The following is a 25208-nucleotide window of genomic DNA, read 5'->3' on the forward strand; positions in this document are numbered from 1 at the left end:
CTTCCTCCCTCCTGCCCTGTGTCAGTGGTCTATTGCTGTAGGACACATTGCCATGTAGCCATTATCTCCTGGTTCCTGGGTGTCGGAAGTGCAGGAACGCATGGCTTAGCTGGTGCCCCTGCGAGGCTGCAGTCAAGATGCCGGCCCGGGCTGAGTCCTCATGTGGAGGCTTGACTAGGGAGGGGCCGGGTTCGCTCAGTGTGGGCAGATTCATCTGCCTTGCAGTTAGAAGAGGTGAGTCCTGATTTCTCACTGACTCTTGGCTGCAGGGCTTCACGCTTAAAAGCCCCTCTCAGCTCCTTGCCATGTGGGTCTCCCAATGTGGCTGCTTGGATTGATTTCTTCAATGCCAGCAAGGGAGAAATTTCTAGAGCAAATTGGCTAGCAAGTTGCAATCTTCTGCAATGTAACATGATTGTGAGAGTGACATCCCATCACCTTTGCCATGTTCTGTTGGTTAGAAGCAAATCCTAGGTTCTGTCACACCCCACAGGAGGGGATTGTGCAAGGGTTTGAAGTTAAGTGGGAAGACCATTGGGGGTGACCTAGAAATCTGTCCGCTACACTTCTTCCTTTTCATCCTCTTCCTCCTCCCACTTTTTTTCTCAAACTTTTCTGAGTGTGGTTGACACCCAGTGTTCCATTAGTTTCAGTGTACAACATAGTGACCTAAGCGTTTTAACTATTATGCTTTGCTCACCACAAATGTAGCCCCCATCTTCCACCATGCAACTCTCTTACAGTATCATTGACTATGTTACCTATGCTGTGCCTTTTATCCTTGTGACTGATTCACTCTGTATCCAGAAGCCTGTGTCTCTCACTCCCCTTCACCCATTTTGCCTACTCCACCCTCTGCCCCTTCCTTCTTCCTGTGTAGTCATCTTGGACTGGAACCAGTTTCTCTTCCTCCCGCTCTTCATCACTCCTGCCAATCTTTTACAAATTTCTCTCCATTTCCTCTACATCCCTGTGTAGTAGGGAATACTTGCCCCATTTTACACCTGCAGAAACTGAGGCTCAGTGAGTCACACAACTAGTCTGCGAGGGGATTCTAGTTTGGGTTAGTTTGCTTCCAAAGCCTCTGTTCTTTGCCCTGCTATATTATACCCCCTGTCCATCCAGAAACACGGAACCCAGTACAAGGATCTGGCTCCCTTCAGTTCAGCTCAGTACCATTTGTTGAGCGCTGTGTGCCGGCGTTGTGCTCCAAGCTAGGAATAAAGAGACAAATGTGCAAGGCCTGTATCCTTGGAAGAAGGAGTAGCATCTTCTTGCTGAGGTCTTCATAGAGGAGAGAACTTGGACTTGAGCTGAGTGTTGATTTCCACATCAGCAGTGTCACGCGAGGCACCACTATGGTTGAATCTTGGGGCTGTGTAGTATTTCTACTAGAACCTTCTCAGCTTTCAGCACTAGGAACAAGAGAGCAAGTGGGAAAGGATGGAACTGAGAGGGCTTGCTCTCATCCCAGCTTCATTGCTCCCAACTGTGGGACCTCAGAGTGTGGGACCTCAGAGTCCCTTACCTCTGCTGCCTCTGTTTCCCTGTCTTTAAAATGGGCACAGCCTGATTTTTGTGGCAGTCTTAGGAAATGCAGGGTAGGTAGCAAACATGACCTGTGTTTGGAAAGTAAAGTGTTCTGGGTTAGCACTCGGTAGCCACTTCCTAGAAAGGTAGGAGTACGAGGATGATAAGGCCTTGGTATCCATGTTAGGGTGTATCATGATAGATTCGTTGTCTGTCATGGGCTCAGAATAGATGAATGGTAGCATGTATGTCCTGAATTCACTAAGCACAGTGCTACAGAATGTAAGCTAGTACAGTATTGATCTTTGCTTAGGAGGATGCTTCCCTGAATCTGTTTGAATGACATGAACCTCCCTAGACAGTGGCTTGTCTGGGCCTGAGCCACTGGACAGATATCAGGGCCTCAAGTGAGTACCAGTGCCTGACGGCACCTGAGGCCACCAACTTGCTTTCCTTCAGCTCTCCAAGAAAGGCCTGCTCCTGCTGGGGACTCTATAAGTAAAGCCAGGTGTTAGCACCTCTATCCCTGCCCTTGACCTCTTCTCTAGATTGTTTGCCAGCCAGGTCAGAGCATTTAATCTTAACGTATTTGTGAATACAGATCTCTTGGTGAGGGAGCAGGAACAGCCTTTTCTGATCAGGCTGTTGAACTGTTGACCAATTGTACACTTGACTTTGAAGCCCATGCTTTCTTCCACACATGTGTCCTTTAAAATGAAATGTGAAGATACATTTGTATGTGTACATGTATTTAACATACACATATATATATGTGTGTGTGTGTGTCTCTATTGGTCTATCTAAAATTTTCCCAGATTTGGAGTCTACCATGTGCTGGACAGAATTTTAGTGTTGCAGCTGTTCTTTGGCTGGTGAGCCCCTATTCATCCAGAAAAGTCCATGTCTTTCCTAGCTCCCCCACACAGAGCTGGAAGACCCTTCTCTATCATTCCATGGGCTTCTGTATTGGGCCTGGGTCTGAGTTGTCTTTCTTTCTGGCCCATAGCATTTAACATGGTAGCTGGCAAGCAATGATGTTCAAGGAATCACAAGAGGATTAGGGATTAGACTTTTATTCACTACAGCTCCTGCTTCTGCAAGCCTGGTTGGATTATTTCCAACAGGTGGCCTGATTGTGTCCCCTTCTCAGCAGTTACTGTTTTTCTGAACATGCCTCTAAACTTTGTGTCACGCTCTCCTCCTTTCCAGGATTCTGCTGCAGGTCTCAAGGTTTGGAAGAGGCCTCTAAAGCCCCAACCCTGATGCATGAATTTCTTTTATGAAGAACAGTCAATAGACTGTGAAATATTTCCTGTGACTGGCAGCTTACTACTCCCCAACCCCCCGCCCCGCCCCCGTCAGCTAGTTCTAATGGTGGAGAGTTGGAATCCTTCCAGAGCTTTTCTCTCACTAGGTCACAATCTGCCCCCCACCCCTTGGTAGTGTCTCCTTATAAGTACTAGTTCTGCCCTCCATGGCTACAAAGAATGACCATAATCTGAGACCACAAGAGCTTCAAAATTAAGGACAGTTGTGGATTGTAATTATGGAATAAAATAGGAATCTACAAGTCTATACTGACAGATACATCTATCCGTGGAGAAGAAAGGCCTCCACTGTTTTGGAGAAAAATACAAAGCGAGTTGCAACCATGATGGTAAAGATTAGTTAAGGCAAGAAGCAATGGATGCTGACATCTGGAGGAGAAAGTTTGAGGAGCAAGCAATTTGCATGGTCTCAAAGTGTCTCTGCACTGATTGCTTATTAGTTGCAAGGGGAAATGTATCCGCACAGGGGAGAATCCACTTCATGACCAGGAGATCAAAATTCAATCACTGGCAAGGGGTAGATGGATATCATGTGCTTGCTGATATGATACCCCGAGAAGAACATAGCATCACTTGTGTTGAATTCCAGGAAGGGATGGAAAACCTGAAACTAATCACGAGGAATCTTAGACCAACTCAAATTGTGGGACATTCTATTTAAAAACAAAAGCAAAAAAACTGGCCTGTATTGTTTAAAACTGTCAGCTCTGTGAGAGACCAAGGCTGAGAAATTGTTCCAGGATGAAGGAGATTAAAGAGATGTGACAACTAAATGTACTGCAAGATCCTGGACTGGATCCTGTATAGGGGAATAAAATGCCGCAAAGGACATTTTTTAGTATATTGCCAAAACTGAGATTATATCAATGTTAAGGTTTTCGAATTTTGTAATTGTACCGTGAGATAATCTCCTTGTTCTTTGTAAATGCATATGAAGTCTAAGGGGCAAAGGACACGATCTAGGTAGTCTGCACTAAAAGGATTCAGGAAAAAAAAATCTGTATACCTGTACAGAGACAAGGGGGGTGAAAATGAGAAAGGATGGTGTGTGGGAATTCTCTGTACAATTCCTGTGACTTTTCTGTCCATTTGAACTTCCTTCCTTCCTTCCTTCCTTCCTTCCTTCCTTCCTTCCTTCCTTTTTTAAAGATTTTGTTTATTTACTTTTAGTGAGTATGAGCAGGAAGAGGGGCAGAGGGACGGACAGAATCTCAAGCAGACTGCATACCTAGCGCGGAACCTGACGTGGGGCTCGATCTCACCACCCCACGATCATGACCCGAGCCAAAATCAAGAGTCGGATGCCCAACTGACTGAGCCAGGTGCCCCCCATTTGAAGTTATTTCAAAGTAGTTAGAGAAAAGGTCACCCCTAAATGAAGGCCCATTGAAACTTGAAGTCAGGGTGATTGTCCCTTTGGGGAACAATGCCTTTCAAGGGCTGGGAGAAGTATAGTACATACTGATTGAAGACCGGTGGTGCTGTGAGACCTGACCCATGGTGGGGGTAGGGGGTGGAATCAAGGAAGGGTTCCTTGAAGAATGTACCTTTAAGCCAAGACCTCAAATTGGAGTTGGCTAGGTGAAGCAGTCAGGAGGACATTCTTGGCCAAGGAAATAGGGTGCAGAGAGGCTTGGAATGTAGAGAGCGAGAGGGTCAACAAGGCGAAATAAGGCGGGACTACCAGGGGCGGGGCTAGCAGGTGCAGGGCAGTGAATTCTGGGCTTCTGCCTAAACATGAAGCCTAGTGGCTGAAGAGTTGGTTTTGCACATTGGGGAGTGCCAGGATCAGAAGCGTGGCTTCAAGGAAAGCCTTAAGTGTTACGCACAGACCCTCGCTCCAGAGTCTTCACCTGCCCCAGAGAGATCAATTCTAGAGTCCATGCTTCTGTCCCAGGAGCTGGGCTTCTCAGATGGTGGGATGATTTGGGGCCCACACTTTTCTACCATTGCCTTCTGCCTGTTGGGCAGAAATGGACCTTTCCCTGCTGCCCTTTGTGACTGAGAGTTCAGTCTCCATTCAACCTCTTATTAGTGTGATTATCTTCTTGAGTCATGAGCTGCCCGAAGCCGGCAGTTGCCTGCCAGCCCATCGTGGTGCCATCACCATGAGTTATGAGAAAGGTTTACGAGGCCAGGATAAACAGCATGAATCAAGAAGGAGAGACAGGCCTCCCTCCTCCTGCTTACATTGCTGTCACTCAGGGAGAATGCCAGAAGGGGTTGGAAGGAGAGAAAGGGTGGGAGGCAGGGAGGAAAGAATAGAGAGAAGGAGGAAAACAGGATGAACAAAGGAGGATTGGAGAGAAGGAGGAAACAAGGACAGAGCTCGGAAGAGCTTTCCATTAGAGCTGAAGAGAGCTGATAACAGCTCCTTTTCCACCACCATTGGGGCTGCCTCTGAGCATAACCAGGAATTCAGACCTAGGACTGTGCACTCTTTCCATTGATGACCTACTACTGTTGTGCGTCTTTGGGTAAGTCCTCTGCCTTTCTGGGCAGCCAGTTTCTCTCTCTTCCCATTGGCAGGGCTGCCAACTGCCCTATGCAGAGATGCAGGGGTTCCTGAAATGCGCTCAGCCCTTTAAAAGAAGTCCTTTGGAAAGCAATGAGCTTGGTGCCACTCTTCTTACTTAAAACGCTTTCCAATTACTAACTTGTCACCTCGTGTGCAGGCAGGTTACTGCATTCGTGTGCTGAGAATGTCTTGAACACGCTGGAATAAATAAATTAGCATGGGCACTTAGAGATGCCAGTTTTAATCATAGTTGAGGACTCCGGGGACAAATGCCTTTGCTTCTTTGGCTATCTGCTTTTGGTTTGCAGCCAAAGACCCCCTACCACAAGTTAATAATTTCGGCTTGGAAGACCAAGCTCTTCTTCCTTCTTATCAGCAGAATCAGAGCACGGTTACTGCTCTAAGCATTTATGACAGCCATAGGAATTCTTGAGAATTTAAACAAAGGAGAAGTATTGAAATTACATGAAATTGGAAACTAGGAGTTTCAAGATTTGTTTTGCATTTTTATTAAGCATTTGAGTTTGGGTTTCGGCGTTTGATTTATCTCTTCGCATACATCTTCTGAATAGTCGTCCATAGGCTCCACTCCATTGGTTTATTTCGAATGCTGTACAGTGGCATGAAGCTTAGAGAGGAGCCGCGATATTTGAATTCAGGCCATACCTGACTGTGGTTTGGTGACTGACCACGAAAAGGAAGTAGAGAAATAATTAGACCAAACCCTTTGGGTTTTTTTTTTTTTAACCAGATGCTATATAAAGAATCTTTAAGATGATTTCTTAGGATCACGGTTAGCCGTCCTCCCCTTTCATGAGCACTAATGACGTCCTGCTGCATCGGGGATTGGTTGGAATCTAATGACTTATGACTTTGGCCATCATGAATATCCGGTTAGAAGAGACCTTGAGCGGCCTGAATTCTCAAAAGCCACATACTTATTCTGCAGTGTTGTATATCAAAACCCAAGGTCCGAGTGTGGGCCTGACATGATTTCTCTCGTGTGAAGAAGTGCCATTCGTCGAGGATCTTTTTTTTTTTTTCATCTTCAGTACGTATGTCTGTATTGACAAGTGAGAGAACGACTGCCTCAGAATAGGCCTGAAACCTTGCTTCTTTGAACTGTCAGGATATTCATTCCTTAGTTCCTCTCAACGAATATTTGAGCGGCTACTGTGTGTCGGGCACTGTCCTCCGCTCTGGGGTTATAGTAGGAAAGAGCAGGTGATAAAGCTTGGTCTGGAGTTTACATGTCAGTGATCTGTTCTGGCCGATTGTAGTTCTAGTATTTTTTAGTGAACTAAAGAACAAATATTCATGAGTCATCCCATCCATGGGGCATTTCTTATGTGCTTTTTAAAGGCTCTGTGGCACTTCTTTGGGGAGTGAGGGAAACAGGTGGAAAAGGCTTCCTAAAATGTCTCTCCTAGTGTTCTTAAGAGTTGGATCTCTGAAGATTGACATCTTCCAAGGTGGGGCATAAGGCTGAGTATCCATTACTCTGTGCAAATTCTAAAGGTGCAGATTAGACTGAATGGATACTAACTAGACTGTCTCATGGTGATTGGTTTTGTCAACAATTTCTTACCACTAGTTGGCTGTCTTATTTCTCCCTTCTCTCTCAAGGTAGATACACTAGAGAAAATACACTAGAGAAAAAATAAGCCCAATTGAGGTAATGGTGTGGTATATTTAGATTCGGGCATTGTAAAATAGAGGCTTGGGACACTTTGATTCTATTATCCCTTTCAGATGGTTTTTAGTATCTTTGCATGGAAGTTTTTGGCATCCTAGTCATTAAAATCTGACATAAGAGGGTTTTTTTTTTTTTAATTCAGTTTTGTAAGCACTTCTTGAGCCCTGAGGACACAAATGTGAAAGCCCAAATCTGCATGTCTGCGAGGCTATAAAGAGCATAGTGGGGGAGACGAGAAAAGGAGTTACACCTTAGGTAATTAATAGCGAAGGAGAGGTAGGTACGCAGTGCTGAGTGAACAGAGACCTGAAGGTGCTTTCTCCATCCAGGGGTGGGGGCCGGGGGCCGGGGGGCGGAAGGACAGGGGACTGAGAAGGAAGCTTATAAAGGCTTCACAGAGGACGCAGATCCTTAGTTCTTGACTACAGACTCCTAGCTGAGTCTCTGGGCTTAACTCTGATGGAGACAACAGGAAGGAAATTAATATTTTATGTATTTTACATAAATGATATATGTTATTGGGTTAATGAGAGCTGCCATTTATAGAAACTTACTGTGTGCTAGGCACAGTGCGAAGCACTTTATTGCCATCCTGTAATCTATTTCCCACAGCCTCTCCTCTAAAGTAGGTCATACTAGCTCCATCTTAAGGATGAAGAAACTGTGGCCCAGAGAGGTTGAGTGACATGGCTAAGATCACACAGCTAAGAACCTATAGAGCAGAGATTCACACCGGAGTATCTTTGCCTCCAAAGCCAGTGCCCTAACCTCTACATATATTGTGTTTTTGTGGTGCTGCTGTGGCAAACCCAACCCCCCCCCCCACCTGTTGTGGATCACTTAGGCTGTGTCTTGTAGGGATTCCTCCATACTTCATCATGAGGACCTGGGCCTTTCTTCCTTGTCACTGGTGTTGATTTCCAGTTCATTCAACACAACCTTTTTCTAAGTATCTAGGTGCTATTATGACTCTAAGAGTGTGTTTCAGACCTAACTTGGACTTACTATGTGATCTTAGATGAGCCACTTTAAAGTCTCACTCTCTCATTTTCTCTGTGTGTTACCACTTTGGGAGTAGGATTATTAGTAATCCTATTGGTATTAAGCAATATTAGCATTTCTGGCTAAAGATGAGGTGAGACACCCAACAGGTGCATGAAATGATGCTCAACTATCAGGGAAATGCAAATCAAAACCACAGTGAGGTCACTTCACACCTGTCAGAATGGCTCATATCAAAAACACCAGAAACAAGTGTTGGCAAGGATGTGGAGACAAAGGAACCCTCTCGCACCGTTGGTGGGAATGCAAACTGGTGCAGCCACTGTGGAAAACAGTATGGAGGTTCCTCAAAAAATTAAAAATAGAACTACCCTATGATCTAGTAATTCCATGATGGGATATTTACACAAAGAATATAAAACCACTAATTCAAAGGGATACGTGCACTCCTGTTTATGGCGGCATTATTTACGATAGCCCAAGTCTTTAGCAATACATGAATGGATAAAGAAGCATGTGTGTGTGTGTGTGTGTGTGTGCGTGTGTGTGTGTGTGAGTGTGTGTGTGTAATATTATTCAGACATAAAAAAGAACAAAGTCTTGCCATTTGCAACGTCATGGATGGAGCTAGAGAATATAATGCCAAGCGAAATAAATCAGAAAGACAAATATCATGTGATTTCACTTGTAGAATTTAAGAAACAAAACAAAGGGAAAAGCAAGAGACAGACGGAAAACCGGACCCTCAACTGTAGAGAACAGACTGAGGGCCACCAGAGGGGGGATGGGTGGGGGGTGGGGGAAACAGGTGATGGGGGTCACAGAGGGCACTTGCTGTGATGAGACCAGGTGTGTATGAAGTGTTGAATCACTCTATTATACACCTGAAACTAAGAGAACACTGTACGCTAACTATACTGGAATTAAATTTTTTTTTTAAATTAAGAAAAAGATGAGGTGAGATGCTATCATCTATGCCTTTTGTCCCGAGTGGAGCTACAGCTGGACTGATTCACTCTGAACCAACCCATCTTCTGCAGGGAGGTCATACTTGCCTTTCTAAGGGCCGAAAACACAATCACAGCCCGGTCTATTTCTCAGTCCCCACACGTTTCTATGATGCCCCATCGCTCCAAGACTGTCGTCAGTGCAGTTGTCTCTGCTCTAGATGCTGACGACCTTGCCCCAGCTGTCCCCGGAGGACAGCGGCTCGATGAGTAAGTCCTGAAGCCTGCGAGCTGTGTCTCAGCATTTCCCATGGCTGCGCTGATTGGACTGATGGGCCTTAGGACTTGGTTGGCCTCAAGGGTCCTGAACATCACTACTCCAAGTCTGGGGGGATTGTTTATTTTTCTGACTTGTGTTTCCTTTTTCAGCAAATGAGAAGATTGAAGACATCAATGGCTGTCCGAAGAACAGATCGCAAATGGTGAGTGGTACACGGCTGCCTCTCAATGATATTGACCATCTTGAAAACATTCCCACCATAAGCTTTCCTCTAGGGGATTATATTAATAAACTAACAGTGATTTCCAAGTAGCTGCGGTCGGCTTCTCTGACATTTGTTGGCATTTACTAAAAAGTGGCCGTGATTTTTACGTAGATGGTGAGACAGGGAACGTGAAATACTGCCCTTTCTTCCGGAAACAAATTATGCAGACCTGGGGGAAACACATACTTGTTGAGAATTTGGGCCATTGTGACTCATTCTGCCTTTTCAAAGACACACAACGATCTCTGTTTGTATGTGGTGCTGAGGCACTGATGAGGTCATGGTATCTTGCTCAGAAATCAGGGCATGTGGTCTGATTGCCATTAAAGGTTAGAATGATGTGGAATCACAATGGTGACAGAAGATGGGAAATGTATAATCATATCCAGACCATTCCTAACCTTGACAAGTGATACACTCTCTGGTGTGATACGCTTAAATCTTACATTAGAGCTTAAAAAAAAAAAAAAAAAGAATCTTTTAACATCTGTTCTTATTATGTGTCCTGTGCATAATCTTTGAATTAAAATTCATGATCACTACTGAGAAAACATTAAATTGCAATGCTCTGAGTACCTGATTTTTCCCTCTATAAGGCTTTTCAAACAATCTTTACAGCACGTGTGCATATATCAGACTGTAAAAATGATGCTCCTGCCTGTTTAAAGTAAGAAGGTGGCAACTCAAAGACAACTTTTTATTTTTGCAGGACGTTAATCTGCTTCCAGAAACCTAAGAAAAAGGCATAATCTGTTTTTTTCCGACCTTCCCCTACTCCCTTTGAGTTGGCACAATTCGACAGTGTCATTTCGGAATATAACAAAGTAACTGGCATTCCTTGGTTTTTCCCTTTCAGTTGTCCCAAGTGAGTGTTATCCTAGTGAGTTGGACAGATAACCTTTTCAGTCCACTTTCTTTTGCCTGCAGAAAAACACATTTTTTCTTCCAAAGAGGAGTATGTGTGGTGGGGAGTCCTTCTTTAGTTTACACTGTGAAACAAGTTTTTTGTTTTTGTTTTTTGTTTTTTGTTTTGTTTTGTTTTGTTTTTTTGTTTTTGTCATCTCCCTGGGGATTTTGCTTCTTTTTGTTCGATCCAGAGAGTAGCCCCTCCTTACGTAGGAAAGTCCCCGTGCAGACACCTCATGGCTGCTTTGACTTCTGGAAAAGCTTGGCTGCTATTTTTGCTAGAGCTACTGCAGCTGTCTAGTGTATTAATAATTGAGAAAATTCAGAAGATAGAAGACTTAATTTAGTGCAAGCATTTTACACATGCAGTCATATCTTCACATGAAAGAGGTTTCCCCCTGGGACAGATAGGGATGCATTTGTCCCAGCCCATTATAATGCATACGTAGACCCGCCATTTGAAGGTAATGAACGTTTTGTTTTCTTTGGCACTTTTGTATTTTCTGCGCTTTCTGTTGGAGGTGCGAAAGTCCACCTTTCCAGATTATAAAATAATAACGCCACCTCAGATTCTTTGGTGCCTATCTAATTCTAGATGCCAAATGTTATTTATAAATGCTACCATAGCACCAGTGTAATTTTGTGGTTTCTCTAACTCTTTCAGCTGTGAAAGTATTGTTTTCTTTTTTTTTTTTTTCATGGCCTGTGGGGTTTTCTTTTTAGAACACAGGAATATAAAATCCTATAATTGTCTGTGATAATTAGTTCCCGCTTAGGGGCGGGGAGGCAGACACGGTCTGGTGGTAAACGCAGCAGAGAATAGTTCAGCGTACGGGATGTGAGGCCAGGCAAATGTGAAAACCTCCACCACAGTCATTCCGTTCTGTAGGAAATGAGAAAGATGATAAAGACAACAGAGCCATTGTCGTTAGCCCTACATCACCAACTGTGACAGATCCATAAGACGGAACCTCACCTAGAGCACACAGGAAGTGCCTCTTAGACAAGCACAGGTGTTGTTCTGTCGACTAGAACGCCTGTGTGTGTGTGCGTGTGCGCCTGTCCGAGCATATACAGAGTTCATACATTTCTAATCGTGGGAAGCGTACTTTTGGAATAGGACACAGCGGGTGAGCCACCATTTTTAGACTCCTAGCAGGTCAGACTCCCAATTAGGCTTTATTTGGGGCAGCCCATGATAAAATTTTGCTGTTGCTTGCTACAAATCCCCTATTTGGGGGAGACAGGGGAAGGCATGTGGGGAGCACCATGTCAGCAAAAGGAAGACGACCCACAAAGAGGTGAGAACGTGGGGAGTACACCTGTTGGGAGGGTAACTGCGCCTCCCTTCGCAATAATCAACGGAGTCGATGTGCTCACTCCCTAAGAAAACACAGCCTCTTCAGCAGCCTTGAAGAATGGAGTCAAAGAAAAGCAATCCTGTCTTAGAGCGGGAGGAATGGGTGCTGCTCCATTTTTCAAGGGCAAGTTCAGTCCATCAGCCAACCTGTGAGTAGGGCCAAGAGCTTTGATTTTTGTGGGTAGGAGCCACAGCCCCGTCACTTCTCCTGGCCCACCAGGCCGCCCAGCGGCTCAGGTCTCGAATTCCTGCACTCTGGGCTCTGCTTCACATGTTCTTTTCCAGGAGGCCGGAAGTGAGAGCAGAAAGCTCCGGCATTGGGACTAGAAAATCTCAGGGGCACTGAGGCACAGATGCCATGGGTGTGGCGGTGTCCCTTTGAGCCTGCCGATCAGCAGACCTTCACAGAGCGCTGACCGATGCCGACCACTGGGGTGGGCCACGTGAACGCTCAGGTGAACAAGAGGAGATCCCTGCCCTCCAGGAGCTGCGTGAGGAGTGGGCAGGAGACCAGGGAATAACAGTGCGGCTATTTGCACAGACATCGGTGCACAGGGCACAGTGGGGGCCCATTCCATCCGAGAACGAGGGGGGTGTAAGAGAAACTTCTAGGGAGAGTCTGAAAGGCCAGAGGGTTCACACAGGGGAATGATGGACGGAAGAGGATTCACATTCCTGGAGCATCTCTTTATAAAGAGCTTGTCGGGGACCCTGCAGAGGAAGGTGTTGTAGCATACTTGCCCATGACCTTCGGAAACACCGAAACACCATAAGGTGTATCTGGTGAGACTCCTCCCCTGCGGTGAGGGTGGGGCATGGAAGAGCCCCGAATACAGCAGACCCCGTAGGCATGGCAGTCTTCAGGTCTGGGACAAGTCTTCTGCATTCACCATCACTCCCCAGATCACCACATTCGGGGGAACAACCCCCACTGGGCCTTGCAGTAAAGTATTTTTAAAGGAAAATAACCGATCTGGGGCCTGAAAATGCCCCCTGGTGGGAAGTGGTAGTTCGTGAGTTTACTCTTTGCTCTGACTTGTATCTGCGCAGTCGTAAGGTTTGTGAGCCCGTTTATGCTTACGGGCACCTCCCATCCTCCCGAGTCTGCTGTGGGCCCACGTAACACTCCCCCCATTCTGGTGAAGAGACTGAAGAGCCTCGTGGTGGAGGGCTGTCCCCAGGGAGAGGCAGAGCCAGCACCCTCAGCATGCTCTGTAACCCTGCGGCGGCCCTCCTAGGATAGTGACTGTGGGCACGAGGCAGAGAGGCATGGCAGGGACTTCCCTTTCCCTAGGAGTCCTTTGGGCCCTTTCGGGCTGACCTAGACACTCTGGGGGCTATGTCCTTGGAGACAGAGCTGTAGAAACACTCCCGCGCCCTCTCACCCGCCAGTCTGTCCGTTTGGCCCTTAAATAAGTTTTGCGTATGTGCGTCAGAGCTGGTTAAAATGTTTTGTCTGTTTAGCATTGCCATGGCAACCCAGGGGCATCTTTTTGGCTTTCAAGTGCTGTGTTCAGCAGAGTTATGCATTCGTTTTGGAAGGAGAAACATTGCCTGGAGCCTGGCCCGAGGGCACTGCCTCTCCTCGAACCCCTGGGCTCCAAGATATTGCCTTACTTTGGAGCCTAGGAATGGCTGCCGCAGGGGGTGGTTTTCTGTCTTCGTCATTATTATCTTACAGGGCTTGGCTTTCTGTTGTTGATGATGAAGAGAGGTGCAAAGTTAGCAAGGCCTGCTGGCCCTCTCAGCGGAAAGCCCCAGGGCTGTTTATCCCTCTGGACGCTGATCTCAGGCCCTGGGTCATCTGGGGCCTCTCAGCCTGAAGCCACCTCCTGAGCTCTCCAAGTGCTCTGCCTTCTTCCCTTGGTGCTTCTATTATTTTATTTTATTTTTCATTTTAAAGATTTTATTATTTTTAGAGAGAGAGAGCATGTGAGCGCAAGCAAGGGGGAGGAGCAAAAGGGGACGGAGAGGAAGCGCGAAAGAATCCCAAGTCGACTCTGCGCTGAGTGAGGAGCCCGATGTGGGGCTCGACCTCATGACCCTGAGATCCTGACCTGACCTGAAACCAAGAGTCAGATGCTTAACATACTGAGCCACTCAGGCGCCCCTTTGCCGTTGAACTTCTAGACGGAGGGCCAGCTGGGCTTGGGAACTACACAGGCTGAGTTCGAGTTCCTTCTCCACTCTTCTGTGGCCTTGAGCTGATTATTTAACCTTTTGAAGGCTCTATTTCCTGTTCTAGAAAGTGGGGTTGATAACACATAGCCCATAAAGTTTCCATAGTACTAACGAGGCAACGAAAGGGATAATCGGGGGCAGTACTGATTAAGATGATAACATACAGCGAGAGCCTGTCGAGTGTTTGCCTGGTGCCGGTTTCCAGGCTAAGCACTGCCCAGCCATCCTCTCCCTCCATCCTCCCGACAGCCCTTTCAGGTAGGTGAGCTCATTACCCCCATGTTCCTAGCACAGGAACAGCACTTGATACGTGGCAGTTTCTACGACGATGATTTGTGCACGTCGTTCATGTGTTGGGGACATGGAATCCTCTGGAAATCTGAAGAAAGCTAAGGCCCTCTCCTCCCCAGATTGCACACACCCCAGAATTTTGCGTGCACCTGAGTAGATCGTGGATCCCAGAGGCCGGCCCATGTGTCCCCCAGGGCTCCATAGACCGAAAGTTCAGTGCCCCTGCTGCTTAGAGCACAGCTCTGCTCCCCCACCCTGTCCTCTCGGAGGTCCCCATGGACATGGTAGCACCTGATTTCCCAAACAATAGGCGTTGGCATGTAGACACAGAGAAGGACTGGGCACTGGTTTTCAAACTTACATTTCATGAGCAGAATCCCTTTTTTCCCCCCTCCTGAAAAAATTGCATGTGGGGACTGAGGCTTTTTTTCAAGGTCTTTTTTTTTTTTTTTTTTCTCACCTAGGAAGCAGATTCCTCACCTAGGAAGCAGAGCTGGAGCTCGAACCCAAGTCTATCTAGTATAAGAGCCTATGGTGTTCACTTCTGTGACAGAGAAGGGGTGTAATAAAAATAGTCTCCACCTCCACATTCCCTACTCTAATTTTTCATTTGTGGATACAGCAGGATCAGGAGAAGGAAGGAGAGTATTTCTGGAAAGGGCCTGAGTTGACCTGTTGATTGAACCTCAGGAGCTGAAAAAGGAGGGGCCCCTGGTGAGAGGCAGCCTCTTGAGATGGCCTTGGACAGCCCTGGCGCCAGGTACCTCCCACTGTGTTCTCCGCAGAGCTTCCCCGGCCAAGGGAAGGCCATCTGCAACAGAATCAGGTTTCCAGGCCCAGTGACCTTGAGCCCTCCCAACAGCTGAGAGAAAGCAGGCCACATGCCTAGGGAGTGTCTGAGATCCTTGGGCAGCTGAGTTGCCTCTTCCCTGGGCCCCCGGGCCTATTTTTACACCACCCTAAGGGCACACACATGTTACAGAACCGAGAGGGAATGAGGAAAAGTCCACAGGCCACTTAGAATTTAACCAAAGTGGAAAGAGTCCAGGGCCAAGATCAGCAGGCAGTATCCACCACTTCCCACTCAATGGCACTCATTGTCACTGCTTGTGTTTTGGCCAGTGATCTCTTTCAACATGGAGGCAACATCCATGTCCAGCTTCCTGCCTCTCTGGTCACATCTCTGTTTAAACCATTGTGGGCTACCCCTTTCCCTTTCCATACTCTTGCACACACAATAGAAGGTCCTTCACAATCCAGTTACCATTATTTCTTGCCACTCAGCCACTCAAACTCCATACCCCAGGCATACTGGAACTTGGGGTGCCTGCAAAGAGGCTGTGTACTCCTGTCTTTGTACTTAGCTACATGCTGTCCAGACTGCCTGGAAGAACTGATGATCGTCCCACCTGGATACTGTGACCTTCAATCTTTAGGTCAATAGTTGTCTCAAGTAATTGAAATAATTAGGTACTGTCATCTTTTGTATCTTCTGGTATTCGGTGCCTGCATTTCTCACAGCACTCCCTTGTGGTTGTCTGTTGAATTATCTTCTTGAAGGAGACGCTATGTCTTTCACTTGAGTATCCTAACATAGGATACACTTAGATGATGGACATCCAGTAGGTGTTTAATAAATGTTGGATGGTTGGGTGGGCAGACGGCTGGGTGGAAAGACTAAGAAGGGAGCTGGCCTGGACTTGTCCATGTGACTAAAGGATTGTGACAGACCCTTGTCAGATCCCTATTTATGGCCATGATTTGGGTATTGGAAGTTCCTTAGCATTATCCTAGAAATATCTTTCCTTTTAATTCCTTTTTTCATGGTTTATCCAGAAGACCCAAGTAGAACAGTGCAATTAACTTTTAGTTTATTGAGTTCTTTTATGTCGCTTGAGGTAAGCATTTTTAGGCATCCTTACGACCACTAGAGAGTATTAACATTGACAATGAAAATGGTAAGTGCTTGGGGCCCCTGGGTGGCTCAGATGGTTAAACGTCTGCGTTGGGCACAAGTCATGACCCCGGGGTCCTGGGACTGAGCTCCAAGTAGGGCTCCCTACTCCACAGGGAGTCTGTTTCTGTCTCTCTCCCTCTGTCCTTCCCCCATGCTCATGCTCTCTCTCTCTCTATCTAAATCAATCAATAAATAAAAATCTAAAAAATAAGTGGTAAGTACTTTACATGTTTTAACTCCTTTTATTCTCGTAGATGAGAAATAGATCTTGTTCATTCCGTTGAATGGTATAGAGAACTTAGACCCTGCTGCGGTTTGCTGTGTTCTGCCGGGGGCTAAACATGAGTCATGTTACAGAATCTCTCCTTCTCTTCCCCTCCTGCTGCAGAGCCTGGGGTTAGTGCCTTTGTCCCAGATTCTGTCTGTGTTCTTACATAAGAGTAGCATACCTGTGTCCTATATACTTCTAACCGGGCAAAGTGTTAGACATCTGCATTTATGGATTTTATCTTCATAAAACCCTATGAGAGCAATTACCTTTATTCCCATTTCACAGATGAGGAAACAGAGAGGTTTAGTAACGAGCATGAATTCACACAGCAAAGAAGGGATAAGCTGGGATTTGAACCCTGAAAGCCTGACTCTAGAGTCTTTTTCCTTAACTGTTAGACTATTCTACATCTAAGGAAACTGACTAAAGAAGAGAAAAGATGGACTGTGACGTGAAGGCACAAAAATTACATTTGTAATTCTGGCCGTCCTGTAGGCGTGGGCAGAGCCTGGGGGAGAGGCCTTCCTTCATGAGAAGATGTGGTTTGAAGAAGAAGACTGGAATCAGGCAGCCCTGGGTCTTCCATCCTGGGCCACGTGTGCTGGGCAGGTTACTAAACCTGAGCCTTCCCTCTGTGAACGGGGGATTATGATGGAAGCTGCCTCCTAGGGTTGCTGCCAGAGATGGATGAGGGATGGTCTAATAAGCGCCTGGTATTGTCCTGGCTCATGGATAGGGCGCGTGAGATGTTCGTTCCCTTCCCTGCTGACAAGTCCTGTATACCTAACTATTGTGCATTGAACGGCTTTTTCTTTTTTTCTTTTTTTTTTTTAAAGATTTTATTTATTTATTTGACAGAGAGACAGCCAGCGAGAGAGGGAACACAAGCAGGGGGAGTGGGAGAGGAAGAAGCAGGCTCCTAGCGGAGGAGCCCAATGTGGGGCTCGATCCCAGGACTCTGGGATCACGCCCTGAGCCAAAGGCAGATGCTTAACGACTGAGCCACCCAGGCGCCCCTGAACGGCTTTTTCTACTTTAAGTAGGCACCCAGTGTTGTGGGGGCTGAACTGTGGACCCCCGAAGGTGCCCGTATATTAATCTTAGGAACTTGTGTGAATGTTATTTTACATAACAAAAGGGACTGTGCGGGTGTGATTAAGTGAGGGGTTTTGAGACAGGAAGATTATCCTGGATTATCTGGGCAGGCCTGCTGTGATCACCAGAATCCTTCTCAGGGCGGCAAGGAGGTGAGTGAGGACATGTGACTATGGGAGCAGGGGGGGAGTGGGAGGCAAGAGACTGGAAGATGCTGCGCTCTCGCTCTGAAGAGGTTAGAAGGGGCCACGAACCAAGGCACACAGGTGACCTCTAGAAGCTAGAAAAGAGTAGAAACCGATTCTGCCCTGGAGCTTCCAGAACGATACTACTGGCCGACTCATTTACTGTGGCTCCCCAAGACTGATTTTCCTCTGGAACTCTAGGAGAATTTTAGGTTGCTTTAAGCCATATATGTTGGTCCCTAGATACAGCAGAAGCAGGAAACTAATAGTCTCTGGGAGTCAACCAAAATAATTCCTGCTATATTAGACAGGCTATCGGAGTTTCTAGCAGAGGCTCGTTTGGCTACTGCAAGCCCCTCAGTTTCTGAGTTGGCCGGAAGTTGCTTCCATTGTTAGAAGACTTCAGAACAGAGTTTGCCACATTTGTGCTGGAGTCAAAGCAGGTCACTGTAGGGAAGTAGGGGGAGAAGGGAGCCCCATATCTAGTTTCCGGCACTGCACGGCCATATCGTGGGTGACTTCCGACACTAAGCTGTCATGGGAGCCACAGGTGCCAATGACAAGCTGGGCTCCAGGGACTCCTGACCTCTTTGCAAACCTACATTTAGAAGTAGGTACTATGTTCCCCTACTCATGTGTGTTTGTCTCGTAACCAATACAACCTTTAAACACATTTTGAGATATTTATCATATTTTGTTTAATAACATCCAAGCTTTGTAATATGCGTAGCGTGTTTTTCATCTTTTGGTTCAGTAAAAATCTCCATATTCCAGCACCTGGCATGGGGCTAGTTGCATTGGAAGTGCTCAGCTCATGGTTCTTAGATGAATGAGTGAAGCAATTAATGGCCCAACTGTCCAGGAACTGCCCAGAGAGTGGGGGTGACGTCACACATCAAATTTCAATATGTCGGATACGTAATATGTATTTTGTATTTGTACATGTTGTAAAGAAACTTGAGTTGTTGTAAAGAAATTCTCTCTAACCTTCTCTCTCACAATTTTATATTTTAACTTAGTTATAAAGACGTGCGGAAAAGACCCCCCTAGAGCAGATGATTTTCATTGGTGAGGGAAGAAGCGTTTGGGTTGGCAAAGCCTCCCAGGGCAGAGCCACCCCAGCCTGAGAGCGCAGGAGAGTCACCTGGAGGGCTTGTCCCAACAGTGGTGTGCCCACCCCCAGAGCTGCTGATTCAGGAGGCCTGGGGTGGAGCTGGAGTCTTTGCATTTTTAAACGAGGAAATCTTGGGTGATGCTGATGCTCTTGGACTGGTGATGACACTTTGCCAACAGTTGTCTTCGAGCCAAGTACAAAAAGCCTCTTTAGGGCCCTGCCTGTGCAAACATACATGTAAACGTAAGTTAGTTTGCGAAGTTGTTTAAAATTTTAAAAATTAACAGTAACTCTAAAGGGTTTATTTAAATCGAAGGATTTAGAATGAGCCAGTCATTTTGCTTTTTCGGAAAGGCTAAGATGCTTTAGACATCCCCTTGTCTGAGAACTGTGGGAAGCTCTGAATGGATCCGATCTGAATCCTGCGCCTGGCCGTGGTCTTGGAGTCTGCAAGCGCATTCTCTGTCCCTTGTGGCTCACTTAACCCGAGTGACCCTTGGTTTCCTCTATTGAAAGATGGAAGCGTTAATCCTCTCGCACATTGTACTTTACTGCCTGTATCCCAGTAGATGTTAACGTCTTGGAGGGCGCTCTTGCATCTGACCATCTGTCCATACGGCCTGGGCCCTGCTAGATGCTCAGGGAATATTTACTAAAGAAATGCGCAGCACACCTGCCTGGGGCCGAGGCACCGTCCATGGCAACGTGGTGCTCAGTAAGGTTAGAGAACCTAGCAAATGGGAGGACGTGTGGAGGGAGAATAGCTACACATCTTCTGAGCTAAAAGAGAGATCGGATGGTGATTTGTAGCCATGGAGGTTGTGGTTTATAGAACAGCCATCTGGGCCTCATGCTTGGATCCACACCCCTGCGTGTGTCTTCATGCAGTTTATAAAAAATGTAGTTCCAGCCTCGCATCAGAGGGGTGTTTTTGTTTGTGTATTTGTTTTCTGTTTTTTTTTTTAATTTTTCCATGAAGCAGAACTGAGCAAGGACTTCCTATTTGCACTTGGTTAAAGCATGGTTAGCCTATGGCGTCTGCGTGTGGGGGGCTGGTCAGTAGGTGAATGCCTGTGTGCTCACCCTCGGCAGAGGGAGGACGGTTGCCAACAAGCTGAGGTCAGGTCCCGGAAGACCTTTCAAAACACAAAGAAAAACTGAATCGGTGCTGATAGTTAGATGAAAATCAATGTACTTCATAAAAATTGACCTTCCAGCTTTTTCCTTTTTCTCTTTTTTCTCTTCTCTTCTTCCCTCTTCTCCCTTCTTTTCTCTTTTCTTTTCTTTTCTTTTCTTTTCTTTTCTTTTCTTTTCTTTTCTTTTCTTTTCTTTTCCTGATGATCTGCCAGTGCTGGGTTGGCACTCCTCAGGCCAAAATCGGCTAAACCCAGGTAGCAGTTGCCCCCTCGAGATGGGTGTGGGCTGCATTTGTCCCATTCCACCATTCCCTATTGTCTTATACTCCGCTTTCGTTCTTCATTTGTAACCTGCCTGTCCCTTACACACATTTGAGGTTTGTGATCCCCAGACTATGGTATTCTTAGGAGTGTCATGAACTTCCTCAGGGATCCTAAGCCCTGGCATATGGGGGTTTGGAAGATCCTTGTTTGGGGAGCGTTTTGACTTCAAAATAATGCCCATAAATGTTTACATTCATAATTTCTGTTCCTGAAGATTTCAAACACCAGAAAAGGATCATAAACACCTCCCACAAAACATGTACAAAAGAACGTGGGGAAAGTCAGCTCCTTCCTCTGTGAAGTGTCCTTCATCCTTTAGCTATGAAGATGAGATTTGGTTTGGAAGGACTGGTGACTGGTCTGGTCACACAGTCGAAGTCCCAGGGTAGAGGAGGTGACCAAACACAGTGGTCCAGAGCATAGCGAAGCTCTTGCCATTTGGTTGTTAACATTGCATGTGTAGAGGGCTTCACAGCTTTAAACCTCTTTCCACTACGTGTTCCAATTCCAGCTCTACCATTTATTTAATAACCGCAGTCTTAGAAGGGCGCATCTGTGCCTCGTGCCTCCATTTCCCCATCTGGAAGATGGTGATAGCTCTCCCTCATCTCCTAGGGACAATGAACTGAAATAATAATGTATGCAAAAGAGTTTATCCCAGTGCTTTGTGCTTTCTAAGCGTGCAAATATTAGTTTCTTGGAAGGTCTCTGTAAGGCTTTCGAGAAAGGGATAATTACGCCCATTTTTCTGAAAGAAAAACTGAGGCTCGGGGAAATCAAGGACCTTACCCTAAGATAAGGAGCAAAGAAATCCACAGACTTCCCCTCTGGTCCCGTCTCTCTGGGAAGGTGAAATTTCCTCTCAGCAATGGCTCCAGTCACAATGCAGCTAACAACACTTTGCCCTGAGCCTTATCCTCTGGAGGAGATGGGAGTGGGTGGCAGAATGTCCTCTTTCTTGCAGTTTCCTCTGAAGGAGCAGGAAGACAAGAGGAGGGAAACAGGCAGCCTGGATTCTCTTCACTGTTGTGAAGGACACCTCGTTCCCTTTCCTGGGAGATTTTGAGAGAAATCAACTGGGAAGGAAAGCCTTTCCCGGACCCCATCCTGCTTCTCTAAGGGAATCCTACTGTGGAAACTCTAAAGCAGAGGGCCTTTTAAGGGTTAGCCTCGATGTTTTGCCTCTGTCTTGTGAGACTCCTTTCAGAGAGACTTGCAGAGATTTTATTCTGAGTTTCAGATGTACTGATGCTCTATTTATGAGTAGCTCTAAAGCGCTCTATTTGTATAGTCACCCCACAGTTTAATTTTAGCCTTTAGGGGGAGTGTATCTTCCTAATAATAGGTAAAATGGTATGAAATGGCCAATATTTAACCATTTTTTACCTCCCCAAAATTGCAGTCTTATCTGGTTCAACTGAATACTTGACAAGGACAGAAATAGTAACAGAGATTAGCATTATATGACAAGTTAAAAATTGTCACTATTTCTTCCCAGGTGCATTAGATATCTTGTAGCCTTGGAAAGCTCAAGGATATCCTGTAATAGAGACCTTCCTTGTCTAGTCTGTTCTCTTCTTCCGGTGGACTTGGTGCCTCCGGCTTTCTGCCTATGGCAGTAAACAGAGTGGAGAATTATTTTAATTATTCATAATATTCTTTATTTTTGATGCCATATGACTTCTGATTGGTTGGCATGTAGCTCTTTGCTGAGATCACAAATTTTAGAATTTGAAACTATTGGTCAAATCTAGTGTCTTAGTATATTTTGTGTACTACTTGCAAAATCTCCCCAATTATATATTAATCATCGCCAGCGATCTAGAATTTAGGCTGCCCTCTGTAGCCATACCTACTAACAGCTTTTTGAAATTAACAAAAAATAGATTATAACGTATATGAAAGGTGCTGGTAGTGTGCCTGGCATATAATCACGACCAGCTAATTGCTAGCAGCATCTGGAATTGGAGTGGAAAGGGAGGGGCAAGTGTTGAATTCCATCTCCAGCAGAAAAGAACACGACAGGGTGATGTTTGCAGGCACAGGACGACAGGGCAGAGACCTTTATCCCAGCCTTCACCAGTGGGAGGGCAGAGCCTTGCAGGATTCTGAACTGGGCATTAAGGCACTCTGCTCGGCTTTACTTTCCTGCATATTGAAGCTGCCAGGGTGTGTCTTGCACTGCGTGCTGGCTGTCCTTGGAATTACAGGGTTGAAATCCATGGACAGACGGCTCACAAGCCGCCCAGAAGAACCATAGCCACAGATAATGGTGAACTGGCTCAATCACAAAACTGCACTCACAGGCTAGAATGAGGGAACTGGTCACCAAACTGGGGGGCACGTCTGGCTCTTGGCCTTCATCTGCAAAGGGTCCCATTACCCTGTTCCTTTATATGTATTTGCTTTGTGCATAAAATGACCTATTCTAGTGGTACTTCCAAAACGGAGGATTTGCTGCACGTGGAGGGTATCAAGGATCTGCTGTTTTGTTTTATATTATGTTTCTGTTCTGCCCCCTGAAGGCTTTGTGGTGGTTTATGGTTTTAAGGATGTAAATATGGCCAAGATACAAAAAGAACCAGACTGGAAAGAGCATAGTGAGTCCATGTCAAGCTTTTGAGTTGATGAGTTGATAGGTGTAAGTTAACCCTGCCCATGTTTGGGATCTACGTTTAGTGGGGAGATATTTGCGTCATGTCTGCTTTTGTGTAGGAGGCTGTCTGTCATGTGAAGAAGGACCACCCTGTCTTGTCACCTGTTTCCCCTTCCCGTAGAGCACAGACTGCAAGAGTAAATAGTCATTATTCATCAAAGAACGAATGAGGCTACCACGTTTTAGTTAGCTCCTGAGTGCAATTTTCTAGCACGTGTCCACGGCACCGCTCTTCTCTGTTGGTTCAAGAGGCAGCCACACATTTGGGGTACAGAAGGCAGGACTTTATTGTTGAAGTTGGTGTCTGAGTTTGTACCCTTCTCTGTAGGAAAAACCAGGGTTTTCCACAAAAGATAATTGCTCCTTCTTTTTTTTTTTTAGATTTATTTATTTATTTATTTATTTATTTTTTTTTTTTAAGATTTTATTTATTTATTCGACAGAGATAGAGACAGCCAACGAGAGAGGGAACACAGGCAGGGGAGTGGGAGAGGAAGAAGCAGGCTCATAGCGGAGGAGCCTGATGCGGGGCCCGATCCCATAACGCCGGGATCACGCCCTGAGCTGAAGGCAGACGCTTACCCGCTGTGCCACCCAGGCGCCCCTAGATTTTTTTATTTATTTGACGGAGAGAGAGACAGCGAGAGAGGAAACACAGGCAGGGGGAGTGGGAGAGGAAGAAGCAGGCTCCCAGTAGGGAGCCCGAAGTGGGGCTCGATCCCAGGACTCTGGGATCACGCCCTGAGCCGAAGGCAGACGCTCAAGGACTGAGCCACCCAGGCGCCCCAATCATTGCTCCTTCTTAACGACACTATTTGCTGTCTTAGGGTTGTTTTTTGTTTGTTTGTTTGTTTGTTTTATGTAACTTAGTAAAGGAGACTTTGACCAGAAATCTTTTGGGACAGAAAGTGCTGATTCTAACAGGGTCGAAATGAATTGTAGCTACAAGGAACCCATTCATAGCGAAGCCCTACGGGTGTCGTGTAATGTAGCGAGCCTCAGAGTATCTCACAAACTCTAAAATGATCCTTCACTTTCAGGAGAGGCCAGTGATCTCGCATATTCTGCCATTATGGAATTGTATGAAGAAAGAGTCTTTTAAAGCTCTGGCTATGTACAGTTCCAGATCCTTGACCCAAGTTCAACCTGTCTCTGCTTCAGTATCTCTATTGAAATAGTTCTGTACATTCCCCCCTTCTAGATGAAGAAGCTGAGGCTTGAAGCAGTTAGTCATTTTGCTAGGGTCTCGTGGGTGATCTGTGAGGGAACCAGAATCCAGTGCAGAGGAGTCCAGAGCCCACGTTCTCCCGACAGATAACGGTCATCTAGTGACTGTGATGCGATACAGGTACCAGTGGGGAAGTCACCCGGGGGAAGCCAGCAGCAGTCCTTGTGCCCCGGTGTGAATTAGTTTACTGCCATCTTTCCAGGAGCAGCTTGCTGACACAGAGGCTGGATGTTAGGTGATGGAGAGGACCCAGTGTCCTGGATAGCCAGGCTTGAGGGGAAAGCCAGGAGCAAATGGAAGGCAGCCCAGGTAAGCTTGTCGAACTCGGCTTTGCCAGAGGCCAACTCCAGACATAGCTTTGGGCATGTCGTGGCCTTAGAAGTATAGCCCAGAGACGTCATGTCAACAACGACAACATAGCAACAAACACTGCCAGTTAAGGGGCACTTGCTGAGTACCACACATACATGCTCTCGCAGAATGAGCGCCACGCCCCTGTGTGACGGGTGTTGCCGTGCCCATTCTGCAGGTCGGACCGCTGAGGAAACTTAGTGGAGACCCTGATGTAGTCAATGGCAGAATCAGGATTGGAGCCCAGATTTGTCTGACTCCAAAGCCTGTGTTGTCCCTGAAAACCCCTCCTTAGCCCCCGTCACTCCTCCCTAGCGTTGGTCCCCAGCTCCTAACTTGGAGGCCTCGCCTTGGAACAGTCCCTTTGTGGGGAGGACGGGGAAGCGAGGCAGCGTGACTCTGAAACTGCATCAGGGAGATGACGTTAGCAATGGCATGCAGGACGAACGCGCACGGGGGCAGCCGAGGGGCCTTCCCGACCGTGCTGATGTCCAGTGGAACGGTCCCTCTCCTCTCTACTTGGGGATACTCCGCAGAGCTCAACTGTAAGGGTTCATTATGGGAGCCTCCAGAGTAAGGACTGATTT

At 46.5% G+C, this 25208-nt stretch overlaps 1 protein-coding gene across 4 annotated transcripts in view; it reads left to right on the forward strand.

The window, feature by feature from the left end:
* NAV2 (neuron navigator 2) overlaps positions 1–25208 on the forward strand; it is a 383600-nt gene that overhangs the window by 121929 nt on the left and 236463 nt on the right. For all 4 annotated transcript variants that reach the window (XM_026512228.4, XM_044389055.3, XM_057317561.1 and 1 more), the window contains exon 3: positions 9451–9503. In XM_026512228.4, coding sequence (XP_026368013.1) covers positions 9451–9503 — 53 coding nt within the window. The remainder of the gene's footprint in view (positions 1–9450; positions 9504–25208) is intronic.

Source organism: Ursus arctos, unplaced genomic scaffold (genome assembly GCF_023065955.2).
Source record: "Ursus arctos isolate Adak ecotype North America unplaced genomic scaffold, UrsArc2.0 scaffold_23, whole genome shotgun sequence".
NCBI classification, from domain to species: Eukaryota; Metazoa; Chordata; class Mammalia; order Carnivora; family Ursidae; genus Ursus; species Ursus arctos.